The 15,005-nt window shown below is 40.5% G+C and overlaps 1 protein-coding gene across 7 annotated transcripts in view; it reads left to right on the plus strand.

Moving 5' to 3' along the window:
* The window catches only part of MYO16 (myosin XVI), a 530,294-nt gene that overhangs the window by 216,651 nt on the left and 298,638 nt on the right, over positions 1-15,005 (plus strand). For all 7 annotated transcript variants that reach the window (XM_059995825.1, XM_059995821.1, XM_059995826.1 and 4 more), the window contains 2 exons: positions 1,317-1,441; positions 8,951-9,076. In XM_059995825.1, coding sequence (XP_059851808.1) covers positions 1,317-1,441; positions 8,951-9,076 — 251 coding nt within the window. The remainder of the gene's footprint in view (positions 1-1,316; positions 1,442-8,950; positions 9,077-15,005) is intronic.

Raw genomic sequence — 15,005 nt, forward strand, 5'->3', positions numbered from 1 at the left:
TGGTGTGCTCTAGGGGGACATGACAGCCGATGGGCACCATGCTGCGCTGTGCCACGCAGACAGGTCTTATAAACGCTGCCCATAGCTTTGTTCCTTTGGGATATGTATTATTATCTGAGTGACGGAGGATACAGACAGCCAGGCTAAGTCACTTTCCAGGAGTCACCCTGGGGAGGTCGGCCACAGACCAGGCACAGCCAGGAGGATCACTGCAGCCTTTTTGCTCTAGCCCACTGCTCTCTCTCCATGTTTGTGGCAAGGACTCAATCAGATAAGAGATAGAAATTGCTCCGAAGTGTGGCTGGCTCATAGCAGACACTTGCTGAGGGACAGATGTCATCTCCTCAGCAGCAGCAGAATCATCTCCATCAGCATCATTGATCTCACTATGACGTTATTATTACTTTCACTTGGAATGAGGTGGATTATTTCCCCTTAGTAAACACCTATTATGTCCAGGAACCAACGTTAGGAACAGGGGATGCAGAAATGCAGAGATATACGCTACCGTGAGATTACACCGCCATGAAAGCTCAGGTTGAAATATATACTGGATAGAGGTATAAGCAGGTGAGCTGAACTGAGTCTTCTCTGCATAAACCACCCACCTCATTGAAGCCGGGCTATCAGTCTTCACTCAATTTTAGTTTATTTCTCCTTATTAACATTAAGAGTCATGAAACCATCATTTGGAACGTCCTTTAAAAAATAATTTGAAGGAAAGTTGCAACAATAGTACCGAGAGGTCCCAGCTACCCTTCATGCAGGTTCCCCTAGCATTACAAATGTACACAGCCTGCTGTATTCACCCCACTAAGAAGTTAACATCGGTACAATATTATTAAGTAAACTACAGGCTTTATTCAGAATTTTCCAGTTTTCCCGCTAAATCCTTTTTCTATTCCAGGACACTGCATTGCTTTTAGGAGCAGCTATTTTAATGAGGAAAATCATAGGGAACAGAAAGTATGTCTTTACAACTCATTTCAATTCAATGCAGGTACTTTACCATACTTTGGGCAGTCTATGCTGATGATTTATACTAAAACAGAAATCCACTGAAAGCCTGCCATGGGTAAGGCATCCTATCACATTTTGGGATATAATAAGAGGAAAATTATTCAAGACTCTAGCTGGAAATAAGACTGCATGCCAAGAGAAACAATTACGGATGCTTTGAGTGAGAGTTCAAATTGGAAGAGGAGCTTCAAAGAGGAAGGAACACGTTGAAAAATATAAGATAAAATTAAATTTTTACCCCCTGCAGCTGAGGAGCAGTGTACATTCTGTTTGAAAAAGGCTCTTTTCCCCACTAGGAGTGGATCTGACATCACTGCGGCAGATGAAGCTTCAGAGACCAATGAGTATGCTAACAGACGTCAAACACTTCTTGTCATGTGGAGGAAATGTTAATGAGAAAAATAATGACGGCGTAACACTGGTAAGTTCCACGCTTCACTAGGAGACACTGCTTAAGTTGAGAACGTACGTTGATTTCTAAAACATAGAATTATACACAATTAACTTCTAAATAATGTTTTTTATTTTTCTGATTTAAAAGTAATACATATTTATTGCAGAAATTTTGCAAAGAGGAAAATGCAAATCACTTATACCATCACCCAACGTTTATCTGTTGATATATTCTCTTTAAGCCTTCCTTGTATGCATGTTTTTCCTACAAATTTAGAGTAATTTTTATCCATTATTTTGTCAATGTGATTTTTGAGATGGAACTTACAGGAGAATGTTTTCATTTTAATTTTAAGCAAAAGAAACTGAATTACTCTGATGAATGAATTTCTAAATTCAAGCAAACTCCTGTCATTCCTTTTCTTTTTTTTGCTATCAGGCACAGCTGCAGAAAATTAAACACACAGCAATTAAATTTGGATTAATTTTAATGTAAACACAATGTCTAATCACCAAAATAAGAACGTTTGGTCCTATTGACCCATAAAAATTACCTGGGCTGGGCATGCTGGGGTTAAAATGAATGATTGTGGAAATACATAAATGTATTAAGTTTCAGGAAAATAAATTAGGGCAGCAGAAGGGATTATGAGCTCTGAAGCATGGGGTGCATAGAATTTGGTTGGAACCAATTTTAGAAAGTGGTCCAGTTTCTACAACATGGGGAAAATATGGTGTGAGGTTGAGCACGGTAGATGAGGAAAGCAACGTAACCAAATGGATATGAATTGTGTGACACCTGACAGCTTTATAGACTTATTAAGTGCAAAGTAAGTGCCTTGAGACTTCTTGATAGAATCATCTTCCTAGATACTGATGTTGGCCTTTGGGATGTAAATTTCAGAAGACTATCAAAAATGTAACTCTAAGCTGTAGGAAAAGAAAACAGAGCATGTTTAGAGTTTATTGAAAAATAACACATTCAAATGGAAAAACATTCCAACTAGTTTATTGAGGAACTATTTACTGACCGTGACCTGTGAACAAAACCACAGAAGTCCTCTTGTCATGGGCTCACATTTCATTGGGGGAAGACAGGTAATATACAACATAAATGAGCTAAATATATAGCATATTACTAATAATAAATGCAAATGAGAAATAGTAAAACAAGACAGGGCATGCTGGGTATACAGTTGACATTTTGCGTAGGTAGACAGGTAAGTTCTCACTCTCGAGAAGTGTTCCGAGTGATGGCCTGAAAGAAGTCTGCACACACTGTAGGTGTGAAGGAGGAGCATTCCAGGCTAAATGGTGTAAGTGCAAAGGCCCTGAGGCAGGGCCAGGTATGGTGTGATTGATAAACAGCGCGGAGGCTAGTGTGGGTGAGCAGGGAAAACAGGAGGAGAGGGGTAACCAGGACCAGATCACACAGCATCTTGTGGGCCTGTGCGAGGACTGTGGCAGTTACGCTGTGTGAGATGAGAATAGATTGAAGAGCTCTGAAGAGAGGATCCTACTCCTGTTCTAAAAGGATCCCTCATTCTGACTGCTGTGATAAGGATGGACTGTCAAAGGACGAGGGTGAAGCTGAGAGTTCAGTTAGAAGGCTTTTGCTTTAATCTAACAAGCGATGATGCAACTCAGACCAAGATGGTAGATGCTGGAGTGATGAGAAGGGGCTCATTTCAGTCTACATTGAAAGAAGGTCCATTGGGATTTCCTGACCGGAATGTGATGAGAGAGGATGGAAAGACTTGAGAATGACTCCGGTATTTCTAGTTTGAACAACTGGAATGATGGAGTTGACACCGAATGAGATAGAGAAGGCTCAGAACCGGGCTCAGAGCAGGGAGGATCAGGGTGGATTCTGGAAATGTGAAGTTAAAAGTGCCTCTTGGCCGACGTCATGGAGGTGCCGAGTCTGTGGTTGGATACTGGAGTCTGGAATTTGGGCAATGCCTGGACTGGACAAGCAGTTTGGGGACCTTTAGCACGTACGTACTGTTGAGGCCCTTGACCCTGCATGAAGTCACTGATTTGATACAGAAGGAAAGAGGATTGGGGACTGAGCCATGGAGCGCAGGAAAAGAGGAAGATCCAGAAATGAGATGCGAAGAGGAACTCCCAAGGTGGGAGGAAAACCGAGAGTATATGAGATGTCCCGGGAGCCCAGTAAAGAAAGCGTGAGGAGGAGGGATGATTAACTATCAAGGTAACACTGCTGAGAGGTCAAGGAGACGGAGGTGGAGACTCAGCTGCCAGACTTGGTAACTTGGGCGTCCTCGGTCTTCTCATCGGGTCGGCTTTGGTGGAACAGTGAGGTCAAAATCCAGACGAGAGTGGGCTATTTAATTAACAGCTCATTTAAGGCAGGAACTACGTTAATTAACACATCTAACGTGTAGTAAAAACCCAGTGGAGTCTGTGTTTCTTTGTTTGGCAGAAGATATTACAACTTCATGTTGTTGTTTTTGGAAATCACAGCTAAATAAAAACAGCACATGGGCTTCAATCCCCGCTCAATAAAAGGACCTGCATACCTCAGAAGATAAGCTATTAAAAGAATCAATACACAGCAATAAATTGCTATCATTTTCAACCATCTGCAATTTTGACATTCCTGGTCACTTTTTTTATTGAACAGAGAACACAAGTGTGGCGTATAATTATTCTGTAATAACTAAATCTTGTTTTGTTATTGAGGTTGTGACGCTTTGTACGAAGAAAGTCACAGTGAACGGGAAGTCCTTCCCTGAGGATCACAGCACTTGGCAAATAGCAGATTCTTTGATTCTTTTGTCTGAGTTGGTTGGTCGATTATTTTAATAGCTGCCACTCCTGGAGCTGTCTTTCTGTAAAGGGCATGTGGATGGTGTGTTCCTGACTGTTGTTGCTGATCATGATAAGAAGACAGTCTTGGCCGCAGACGGATTTCCACATCCTGAGTTGGAATGTCAGTTGTGGTTCAAAATCAGGCACAGTGCCCCACGCTGTTACGCTGTTATGTGCAAAAGAGGTGAAACTGTTAACAGAATACTCAAGGAGGATCAACTCCTAGTAAGATGGTTTTTATGTTGCTTTTTCTTCCTTTTTTAGGAACATGCAATAAAAAAAACCAAATATAAGGTAGCTCTTTTTAAAAATTTTTATTAAAAAAATTTTTGGAGTATAGTTGATTTACAATGTTGTATTAGTTTCAGGTGTACAGCCCAGTGATTCAGTTATCCATATATATATTATTTTTCAGATTCTTTTCTGCTCTAGGTTATTGCAAGATATTGAGTATACTTCCCTGGGCTACACGGGAGAAATTTGTTGTTTGTTTTATATAGAGTAGTGTGTATATGTTAATCCCAAACTCCTAATTTATCCCTCCCACCACCAAGATAGCTCTTTTAAAGTGATCTCTTAGTTTATGTTAATATTCTTCTTAAAAGAAAACAAAAGCTTCAGAAAAGGATACAGTTCCCCCCAAAAAAGCCACGTTACAGAGCATATGAAAAGGAGTTACTGAGTTCAGGTTCATAAATACTCTTTGAAAGCACTGATAACTAGTAAAAATGTTATCAAGAAGCTGGTTCTTTCCTGTTTTGTCACAAAATTTGATATATCACATCTGGCCTTGAGCCATATTTACTTGGTTTGTTGGAAAATAATTATCCATGAAGTGCAAAATATCAAGCAATTTTAGTTTTGTTTCCTATTTTTAAATTTCGGCAGCACTGTTTCATCCTTACTTCTGGAAGAAGACTTAGCCAGTGTCATCAGTTTTCTGGTCACATCTAGGGAATAAAGCTTTTGTGGTTACTTTCTGTCACCGTACGTAGCCTCGATTTAGAGATTAGAGCGTCTGGACATATATAATAATGAAAACTTCCAACTTGCATGAAGTCAGGCCTCACTGAGTTTTTATTAGGATGATTTTAAAATCTTCTGTTGTGATGAAGTGGAATGACTCGGAGTTAGGTGTTTGGCTTTTGTTCTGAGATGACCTAGGATTAAATGTGCCGGCCGCCCTAGACGTCACTGGTAGCTCCTGCTGTGTCTAGCTTTGCTGCTAAGCAAGCCAAGAGGGTTTTCCTTTAAGTCTTTGCCTCATAAGCAGCTGAGGAGATGACCGGGTGAGAGTGGGGCTATGTTCTAAATGGTGGAACTGGAGTTTCGCTACATGGAAACGAATCTATTCATAAAGGGGTCGATCCTATGAGCTTCGCATCATTAGTATGCAAGGTGGCAATAAGCCACGCTTCACACACACAGCCGTGCCAACCTCGCTGGTGTGCCAGGGGAAACAAGCGAGTGTGTAAATTGTGCACGTGTTCTAGAGACGCACATTATAATACCGAATTGGTATGTGAGGCAGGGGAGGTTTGCAGGAAGAACATTTGCATGTTTAAACAAATAAACTGTGGAGTGAATGCAACGTTTGTTAGGAGTACTCACACTGCAGCGTTATCCTTGAAGCCCGGCCAACTTGGATGTCCACTCGCCTTTGCTGTTTCAAAATGTGAGTGCCGGACATGCAGAGGAACGTGGCTTCAGCCCACGGTGGCCCTGCTTCCCTGGGTCAGTTACCTCAGTGATCTAATCCACAACTTCTCCAGCTGCAAAATTGGGATGGTGACTGTCCCATCGGTTGTTCTGAAGAGAAGAAGTAATGTAGAACTTTTATGCAGGACGTTTGTGAAACCACTTTAACGTCCTGTTCTGTGTTGTAACTGGGTAGGTGATTTCCAGCTTGCGATAACTTTCCATGAGGACTGTGCTTCCAAAAAGCTGTTGCTAATTCTCTACGGGAACAACCACTGCCTCTGTGGTTCTCATAGCAGGAGAGGGGTATTCTAAGATGTCACGTGATCAACACTTACACACTTTGGCACCGATACCGTCCAGCCATGGTCAGGACAAGGCAGGACTATAAATTCCATTTCAGAAAATAGACACTTTTTTTCTTTTTTGCGGTACGCGGGCCTCTCACTGCTGTGTCCTCTCCCGTTGCGGAGCACAGGCTCCGGATGCGCAGGATCAGCGGCCATGGTTCACGGGCCCAGCCGCTCCGCGGCAAGTGGGATCTTCCCGGACCGGGGCGCCCCCCGCATCGGCAGGCGGACTCTCAACCACTGCGCCACCAGGGAAGCCCAGAAAATAGGCACTTTAAAAAATTTTTAACTTGAAGTCGAACTTCCATGATGAGAAACGGGACCCACCCATAGGTCTAGTGACTTAAGGATACAGAACTTGATTGCCAGTAGAATCAAAGTAATGGCTCTAAACTTCTGATATGTTACTAGGATGATTTTTAAATATTCTGTTATCTCTTGTGATGAAGTGGAGTGACTCAAAGTTGGTGCCTTTTTTTTAGATTCCACACATATGCCATATGATAAATGATACAAATGAACTTAAATACAAAACAGAAATAGACCCGTAGACATAGAAAACAAACTTAATTACCAAAAGGAGAAAGAGGGGGAGGGGTAAATTAGGAGTTTGGGATTAACATATACACACCGCTCTATAGAAAATAGACAAACAACAAGGACCTACTGTATAGCACAGGGAACTATGTTCAGTATTTTGTAATAACCTATAAGGGAAAAGCATCTGAAAAAGAATATATATATATATATATATATAATAAAACTGAATCACTTCTGTATACCTGAAACTAACACGACATTGTAAATCAACCATACTTAAAAAAAAAGTTAGGTGTTTTGCTTTTATTCTGAGATAACCGAGGATTCAATGTGCCTGCTGCCGTAGATGTCACTGGCAGCCCCTGCTTTGTATTGCTTTGCTGCTAAGTTAGCCAAGATGGTTTTCCTTTTAGTCTTTACCTCGTGAGTAGCTCAGGGGATGACTTGGGTGAGAGTTGGGCTAAGTTCTGAATGGTGGAACCAGAGTTTTGCCACATGGAAAACAAATCTACTCACGAAGGGGTTGATCCTACGAACTTCGCATCTTGGTGTGAGGCGCTAACCAACCAGTGGACCCGTTCTTCATGCAGGCTTATGCTACAAGTGAGCATCTGAAATCCAGATGTTAGTGCATATAGCAGGGTAACTTGCCAGTCACTGACTGATTATTCAAATAATATGAAATAAATTTAGAAGCAGGAGAAAGATGAGTTCCTTAGGAAAATACGTAAAATCGTATTTCTCTAAAATAGCTGTGGATATATCATTCTAGGGGTGGTTTGCTGGAATGTGAACGAGATGAATTCCGTGTGTAACCAAGCGTGGCAATCTCTTAGTGTTTATACCTTAAGTTAGATTGAATTATTTGTTGTTCTAATGTAGCTGAAAGTACATACAAAACATAAATATATAAACGTCACTGTAGATTGAAGAGCATAATAAAGTCCAAAGGTAGAAAAGCAAACTTTTTTCTGAATTTTATCAAAATTAATATTGAATAAGCCCTTTTGACTTTATTGTAATCTTGCCTTTGTAATAAAAATGGCAAGGAGTCGAGCTACAAGATTCCATGCTACAAAACCTAGAAGTTGTTTTTACTACTTTTAAATTAGTTCTTCTTTTTCCTTTCCTTATAGATTCCTCTTCTTAATTATTATGATTACAAATTGCACCATGTAGTTACTTAATAACCTAGTTTCAATTGAGGATGATGATAATTTACTTACAAATAAAACCTGTTGCCAAGAAACAGGAATTCCCCCATAGGAAAATTTGAAAAATTCCTCCAAACCCTGATCTCATCATGGTAGTTCCTGAGGCTTCATTTCTAAGCTTCAGTTTGCATTGAGAAACTCAACTGGGAGAATATTAAAATGATAGCTACATAATCATTTTAGAGCTTGTTGGCATTAATTCATCCTTTCTACTGCTCCTGTCCCCCCTTTTTTTTTTTTTTTTTTGCGGTACGGGGGCCTCTCACTGTTGCGGCCTCTCCCGTTGCGGAGCACGCGCAGGCTCAGCGGCCATGGCTCACGGGCCCAGCCGCTCTGCGGCATGTGGGATCTTCCCGGACCAGGGCACGAACCCGCGTCCCCTGCATCGGCAGGCGGACTCTCAACCACTGCGCCACCAGGGAAGCCCCTCCTGTCCCTTTTACATGTATGTAGCCATGGCAATGATCACATTTCCTGTGGTCATTTATATCTTTGAGTCCCCCTCCTGTAACACCAAATACAGGGCTGGAATTTTAGAGCTAGTCAGTACACGTGTGACTTTGGGACAAGAAGTGGTAAATCACTGAGATATTATATTTTGTATTTACAAGTATTCAGATTATAGTAGAAAGGGGCACTGGAGAGGGAAATAGGAATTACATGGAAAAGTGCACATTGTCAGGGTCAGAAGGAAAATAATAAATAATTAACCTATAACCCTTTTTTCAAAGAATGATGACATCCACTCGTACCCAATAAAATTACATATGTGTTCTTTTTAAAAGGTCTCTGTGTTTTAGATCTGATACTTTATTAAATGGGTGTCTTTCAACCACTGAATAAACTACATTGCTGTCCCTGCTTTTTTAAGTTAAATGACAAAATATCTCTTCGTTGCAGTTGCATATGGCATGTGCAAGTGGCTACAAGGAAGTGGTATGTCTTCTCTTGGAACATGGCGGGGATCTCAATGTAGCAGATAATCAGTACTGGACCCCACTCCACTTGGCAGCAAAGTACGGCCAGGTAAAATAATGTTCTGGGTTATTTTTAAAGAATTATTTTATGATCAGTACATCATTTCATATTTTGTTTTGTTTTGTTTTCAGATTATGTACTAACATTATGTAACTTGACTTTTAATGGACTCGTCTTACTAAACAAATATGTTTGTGGTTGAAAGAAAACATTTACTTTTAGAAGGACACATTCATAGCCTACATTCCTCAGAACTCTGCGTGTTGTAGTCAGAATCATTGGAGAAATAATCAAAACTTAGAAACATTCTTTATAGAATGGACTTAATACTATTTTCTTAATATTATATAGTTCTTATCAGTGTACAGTTTCATGAGTCTAGGGTAATTGTGTTTGTTTTCTAGAGTTAGTAGATGTAAAGCAAAATTACATTTTATATTTTATTTTTTTCTATAAATTATATTTCATTTTAATGAATGAAGGATGGGTAGCAGAGTTCTTTCTCTGAATTGATGCTTGGCTGTAGCTAATATATCTTGAGTTACTACTGCACAAACTAATTTCTCACTAGATACTAATATACCATGAAGAAGAAGCAAACTTTAACTTCTAAATAATTTATATGGGTGAATGTGATACAGCGGTGTTCATAATACTTTATTAATGTTACAATTGATTTACAAAAAATACATAATATGTTATGTTAGAGAAAGTCTTAGTGGTAATAGTAGAAAATATAACTCAGGTTACATATATATGGAGATTTAAGCTAAACCTGTTGATGTCCAAACATTAGCTTGTGGTAACAATCTCACTCACAGAATTTATAGTAAGTTAAATCCCTTAGATACTAACCAGTGTGCAAAATATCCATCATACAATTTGAGTCATGCAACTGTTGAATAAATTGAAAGCATTTGCATCTCAAGCATCGTAGGAAAAGCATATTGCTTGGGAAGGTCTTCCAAACTAATAGGAACGTTGTTTGTTCTGATGACATTTCCTGGAGAAAAAAGATTCATTCATTCAGTAAATATTTTTATCAGGCTACTGACAACTCCAAATCTGTGCTTCTAGCAAGCGAGCGTGTGCATAAGTGAATGGTTGGGTTAAGATAAGGCTGGATGTAGCTGAAATCATTGGCCTCAGGAGTCCAGGTTTCCCAGGTCTCACTAGGATCCCAGGAGTATCAGGGCATCAAAAGTATACCATCAGGACATTAGTAATCCATGCTAGCACAGCAGCATCCCAGGATACACTGGATGAGAAGTCTTGTCATTTGTAAAACATAGAGAAGTGAACATATAAGCAAGTACTCTTTCCTTGAACACAACTTACTGGCCTGTGCTGATGAGGTGGTAATCAGTAAATTATCAAAATGTGCCCATTGTAGTCAGAGGTTGCTTCTGGAAGGAGCTAAATCTGAAAGTGGTAAAATGTAGCAGAACACGACCAAACTTGAATGAATCATTTTAACCAATTTTTCACTTTGACTGACTGGGCTTTTAGATTTTGGACCAGATATCATTGCAAAGAGGAGCTAATTGTTTCCCTTTAACCACTTTCATAAGAGAATCAACTCAGGGGAAATAGGATTAGATTTAACAAAAATTTTTTAAAAACATGCCTTGGACTAAATATGCCACTTTTCTGTTACCAGACATTTAAATGGTTTTTTTCAGGACCCAGTGTATGGTTTTTGTTTTATTTAACTGCAGGTCAAATGAAATATTTGGTATGAGTTGAGGCATTTTATTTGCTGTTGTACTTTTCAGTTCTGTGATTTCCGTTCGGTTCTGTCTTATAACTTCTATGTCTTTGATGAGGTGTTCTATTTTATCCTTTGTTTCAAGAGAATTTGTAATTGCTTGTTAAAGCATTCTTATGATGGCTGCTTTAAAATCATCATCAAATAATTCCAGCATGATTCATCCTGCTCTTGGTGTCAGTTAATTGTCTTAGTCAAATTATGATTTTCTGATTTTGGTATGACCATGATAAGTGATTTTTAATTGCTTCTTGGACATTTTGGCTATGTTGCTAGGAGAATCTTGGTCCTATATACATCTTCTATTTTAGCAGGCAGTCACCCTGCTTAGGTTTAGCGTTCAGGTTCCAGTCTACCTGAGTGGGAGGTGGATCCAATGACAGTTTAATTTTCAGACCCTTCCAGGTATTATTTTGGTATGATTGGTTTATCTGGTGCCCCTGGAGTTCCTACTGGTTTCTTCTGGTGTCCCCAAAGGGGTAGAAGGCGTTTCCTCGGGCCAGGCTGCCCCATGTCTCTGGGTGGGGTAGGAGAATCTCCACGGGGACAAAAGACTTTCAGGGCTGGAGGCCTCTGGAGTATGCGGCCCCCCCCCCACTTGCAGGTGCCATCCCCTCCCCAGCCACCCTTGTCTCTCTTTGGGGAGGGGCATCTCGGTCTCAGTGGAAAAAGAGTGCCTGCTCTGACGCTTAGTGTTAGCAGGGTCATGGTGCTGTATTCACCTGATATTGTCAGGGAGACATGGTTTAAAAGGGGGAGGGATGCCTCTACCTGGGCCCCCTTCTGTCGCTGGGTTGGGCTGGGAAACACTGGGTCCAGGGTTGCCTTCTTCTATTGGGTGTAAGGACGTAGGCTACCCTGCCCGTCCATGGTTTCACCCTTCTGTGGGTCCTGAGTCACCTTTCTCCTTGGACTTTTCAGAGTTCTTCTTGGGTTGCTTGTTATTTCCAGGGTTTATTATAATTAGCAGAGAGGACCAGTAAGAAATCAATCTAAGCTGGTGTGTTTTAAAACAACTGCTTCTGTTTACAAAAATTACTTATTTATGAAAGACCTGTAAAACTTGATGTAAGGCACATAAGCCCAATACAACTGCTGCTTCCTTCATAAAGCTTCCTGGAACGTTTGTCACACAAAAGCCATAAGATAGAAGAATCACTGATGGATAAGGTAGAGGATATCGGTATTCCACGCCATTACCTGTCACATTCCAAAAATTTCCCAAACTTTGGGTTTTCTGAAACTATGTTTTCAGCCTAGAGAAACATAGTCATGAACTTATATGGGAAATATGATTCAAAAGCTGCATTGACTTTGCAAAATGCAGAGCAATTAAGGTGAATGTTTTTATTACCGTATTCCCAGTGTACCAGCTACATTCCCAGCGCTTACCATTTATTAACGATTAATGGTAAATTAATGAAGAAACACTTCACAATTGCTGCATGTTTTTCAAAACCAGCTGCACAATATCTGACCCCAACTTTTAAAAAACATAATTTTAGGGGGGTTCCTACTTTGTCTTCTATTTCCCAGACACTCCTCCCACGTACACATACACACCATAGGTCATTCTGCACATCTCGGGGATTCAACCAGCTTTGCTCTGAGGATTTCCATGGCCCGGCACTGGCTCTAGCATCAGCCACCCCTCGCTGGCTGTAGGAGCCTAACCAGCCTTGCTGATTCTTCCTCCCTAGAGCCTGGCCCCAGGGTCTTCAATCACTGAGAACCATCAACTTCTGTTAAAAGAGGGATTTTTACATAGCTTGGAAGGTTGGTGAGAATGATGGAGGTAAATGCATCAGACCATCTGTGCCCATGTGTCCAGGTCAATTGATCCAGCTGCTAGATTCACAGAGACAGATGTCCAACACACAGTTTTCCAGAAATGGCCACCGATAGTGTACAGATAAGGCAGATTTAAAAACCAATCTCACCTTTACCCTCTGCTTCTCTAGAAAATGACTCGCCATTAATTGAGTATTTTCTAAATCCTTCAACATTTTAGTGCCAAGGAGAGGGTCTGAAGGTCATATGTCTTTTCCATTTTGCTCCATTAAACCTACTCCAACGGGGTCTCCACCAGAGCGTAAGCTCCAACACAGCAGAGACTTTACCTGTGTTGCCCAGCATGCTTTCTTGGTGTCCAGCAGAGCAGCGGAAGGGCTTGAATGGACAAATCCACCAGCCAAGAACTAGAAGCAAAGCTTTAACACTGAAAGAGAGAGTGGGGCTTTTCCGTTGGAACACATGACACCAAACCCAGAATACTCTTCCTCGATTTAGACTCAAAAAACAATGAGAGATTTCTGTTAATAGAGGATTTTGAGTAAACTGTATCTTGATTATTTTGTCCAGAAAATACCATAGGATGTCTTGAATTGTTTTTAAAAATTGTTCACCCGTAAAAATACCATTTCATATTCATTTTGGAAATGATATTTTAGAAAGAGGTATTATTTGGATATCAATTTATAGGCATGGGAGATTTATAATTCTCTAAAGAAATTTACTGTAAATAAATACACCTCAGTTCAGGGAAAAAAACTTTAGAAATGCTAACATTTTAGAGAGACTAATGGCATTTTTACAGACCTTCATCACAACTTCAGTTTCTTATAAATATCTTACAGGTATAAATGCCTTTTGGAGAAGGCGGTCCATAATTTATAACAGTATTTATAACTGACGTGTATACTGGGATTTATAACTGACATGCATACCTATTTTAAAACTTGCCTTTATAAATATATTAACTTCTCCAGTGAGAAAAAAAGAGATGCCTGTTCTCGTTTAAAACTAGGAACTGAATAAGTTATGTGAGCAGTAAGTCCTTTGATTTTACAACTTTTTACGAGTTGTACATAAAATAAAATTCTATTCTAGCCTTGTACATATTTTTAGTGTTTATAATAAGATTGCCAATGCTACAACAAGAGATAAGTAAATAATTGTACAAATGCTAAAATCTAAATCTCCTTCCCTTCAAAAGTATCTTGAGTCACACAACCTGCATATCTTGATGTTCAAAGGAGTCGTTTGTATTCTTAAATACATTTTACCCAAGTACCTAAGAATTGAGATATATTCAGAGTTTTTATTCTTTAGATATGCCTTTTTCCATTGAGAAAAACAAAAAACACTCTCCGGTACCCCGCTGAGCATCAGCTATTGATAAACTCAGTGCTGGATCCTAGGTTCCCTCTCTTCTCAATGTTTACACGTCTTTAGGGAATCTCACACCTGCAACTTCAAATGCTCTATATGATCACAGCCCCCAAAGCCCTTTCTTGTTTTTCTCTCAAGTTCCCGGCCCATGAGGACCACTGCCTGGTGGGTAATCTCTATCAGTCTGCCCTCACACCCAACTTGTGTACAAAGGCAATTATCATCTTCTTTTCCCCAGTCTGTTGTCCCTTCTGTGTGTCACCATTTACTCGTCACAAACCTGGGCATTGTCGTTTTCCTGCCTCTCCCGTAACTAAGAAGCCACGGAGCCCACAGACTCCTCCCTCGTGAATAGCGTTGAGCTATATGAGTTATAACCGCAACCGATTAATCTGTACATCCTCTCTGCCTCTGCCTTCACCCAGAGCATCAGCATCTCTGCCTCTGGATCAGCTCATCAGCCTCCTAATAGAGTCCTCTCCCCCTCCTCCGCTCCACTCTCAACAACGTGGCTACAGCAAGCTTTCTAAATGCAAATGTAATAGAACTCTTCGATCCACCATCCTTTCCACTGCTGCTGATATGAAACACCTACTCCATCACACAAGAGTCCCCATGGGCCAGGAATTCTGCTTAATTCTACCGCTGTTTTTCTCCTATTCCCCCCACCAGGTTGGAGGATATGGCTATACTGAACTTCTTTCGATTTCTGGAATATGCCACCATGTACATCCTTTTCATGTTCTTTGCTTTTCTTGAAATTGTTGAGTGGTTAAATCTTCCCCGCCCTGCAGGACTCCCCTGAGTTGTCAGTTCACTGGCTGTCTTTTCTACCTTCCTGGATCCCAGTGTGATGCCCCCGTCATGCACCCTACGTAGCACCTGTATCCCCCATACCACATCACTTATCACGTGCTGGAATTATCTCTTATATTTGTTCATATTGACCCTCTAGTTTGTGAGAACTGAGTGCAGGTACAATGTCTATTTCTTTACCTGCACGGGGCTGGCACAGAGCACTCAGTTGCTACTTATTCA

Source organism: Delphinus delphis, chromosome 18 (assembly GCF_949987515.2).
Source record: "Delphinus delphis chromosome 18, mDelDel1.2, whole genome shotgun sequence".
Classification (NCBI taxonomy): domain Eukaryota; kingdom Metazoa; phylum Chordata; class Mammalia; order Artiodactyla; family Delphinidae; genus Delphinus; species Delphinus delphis.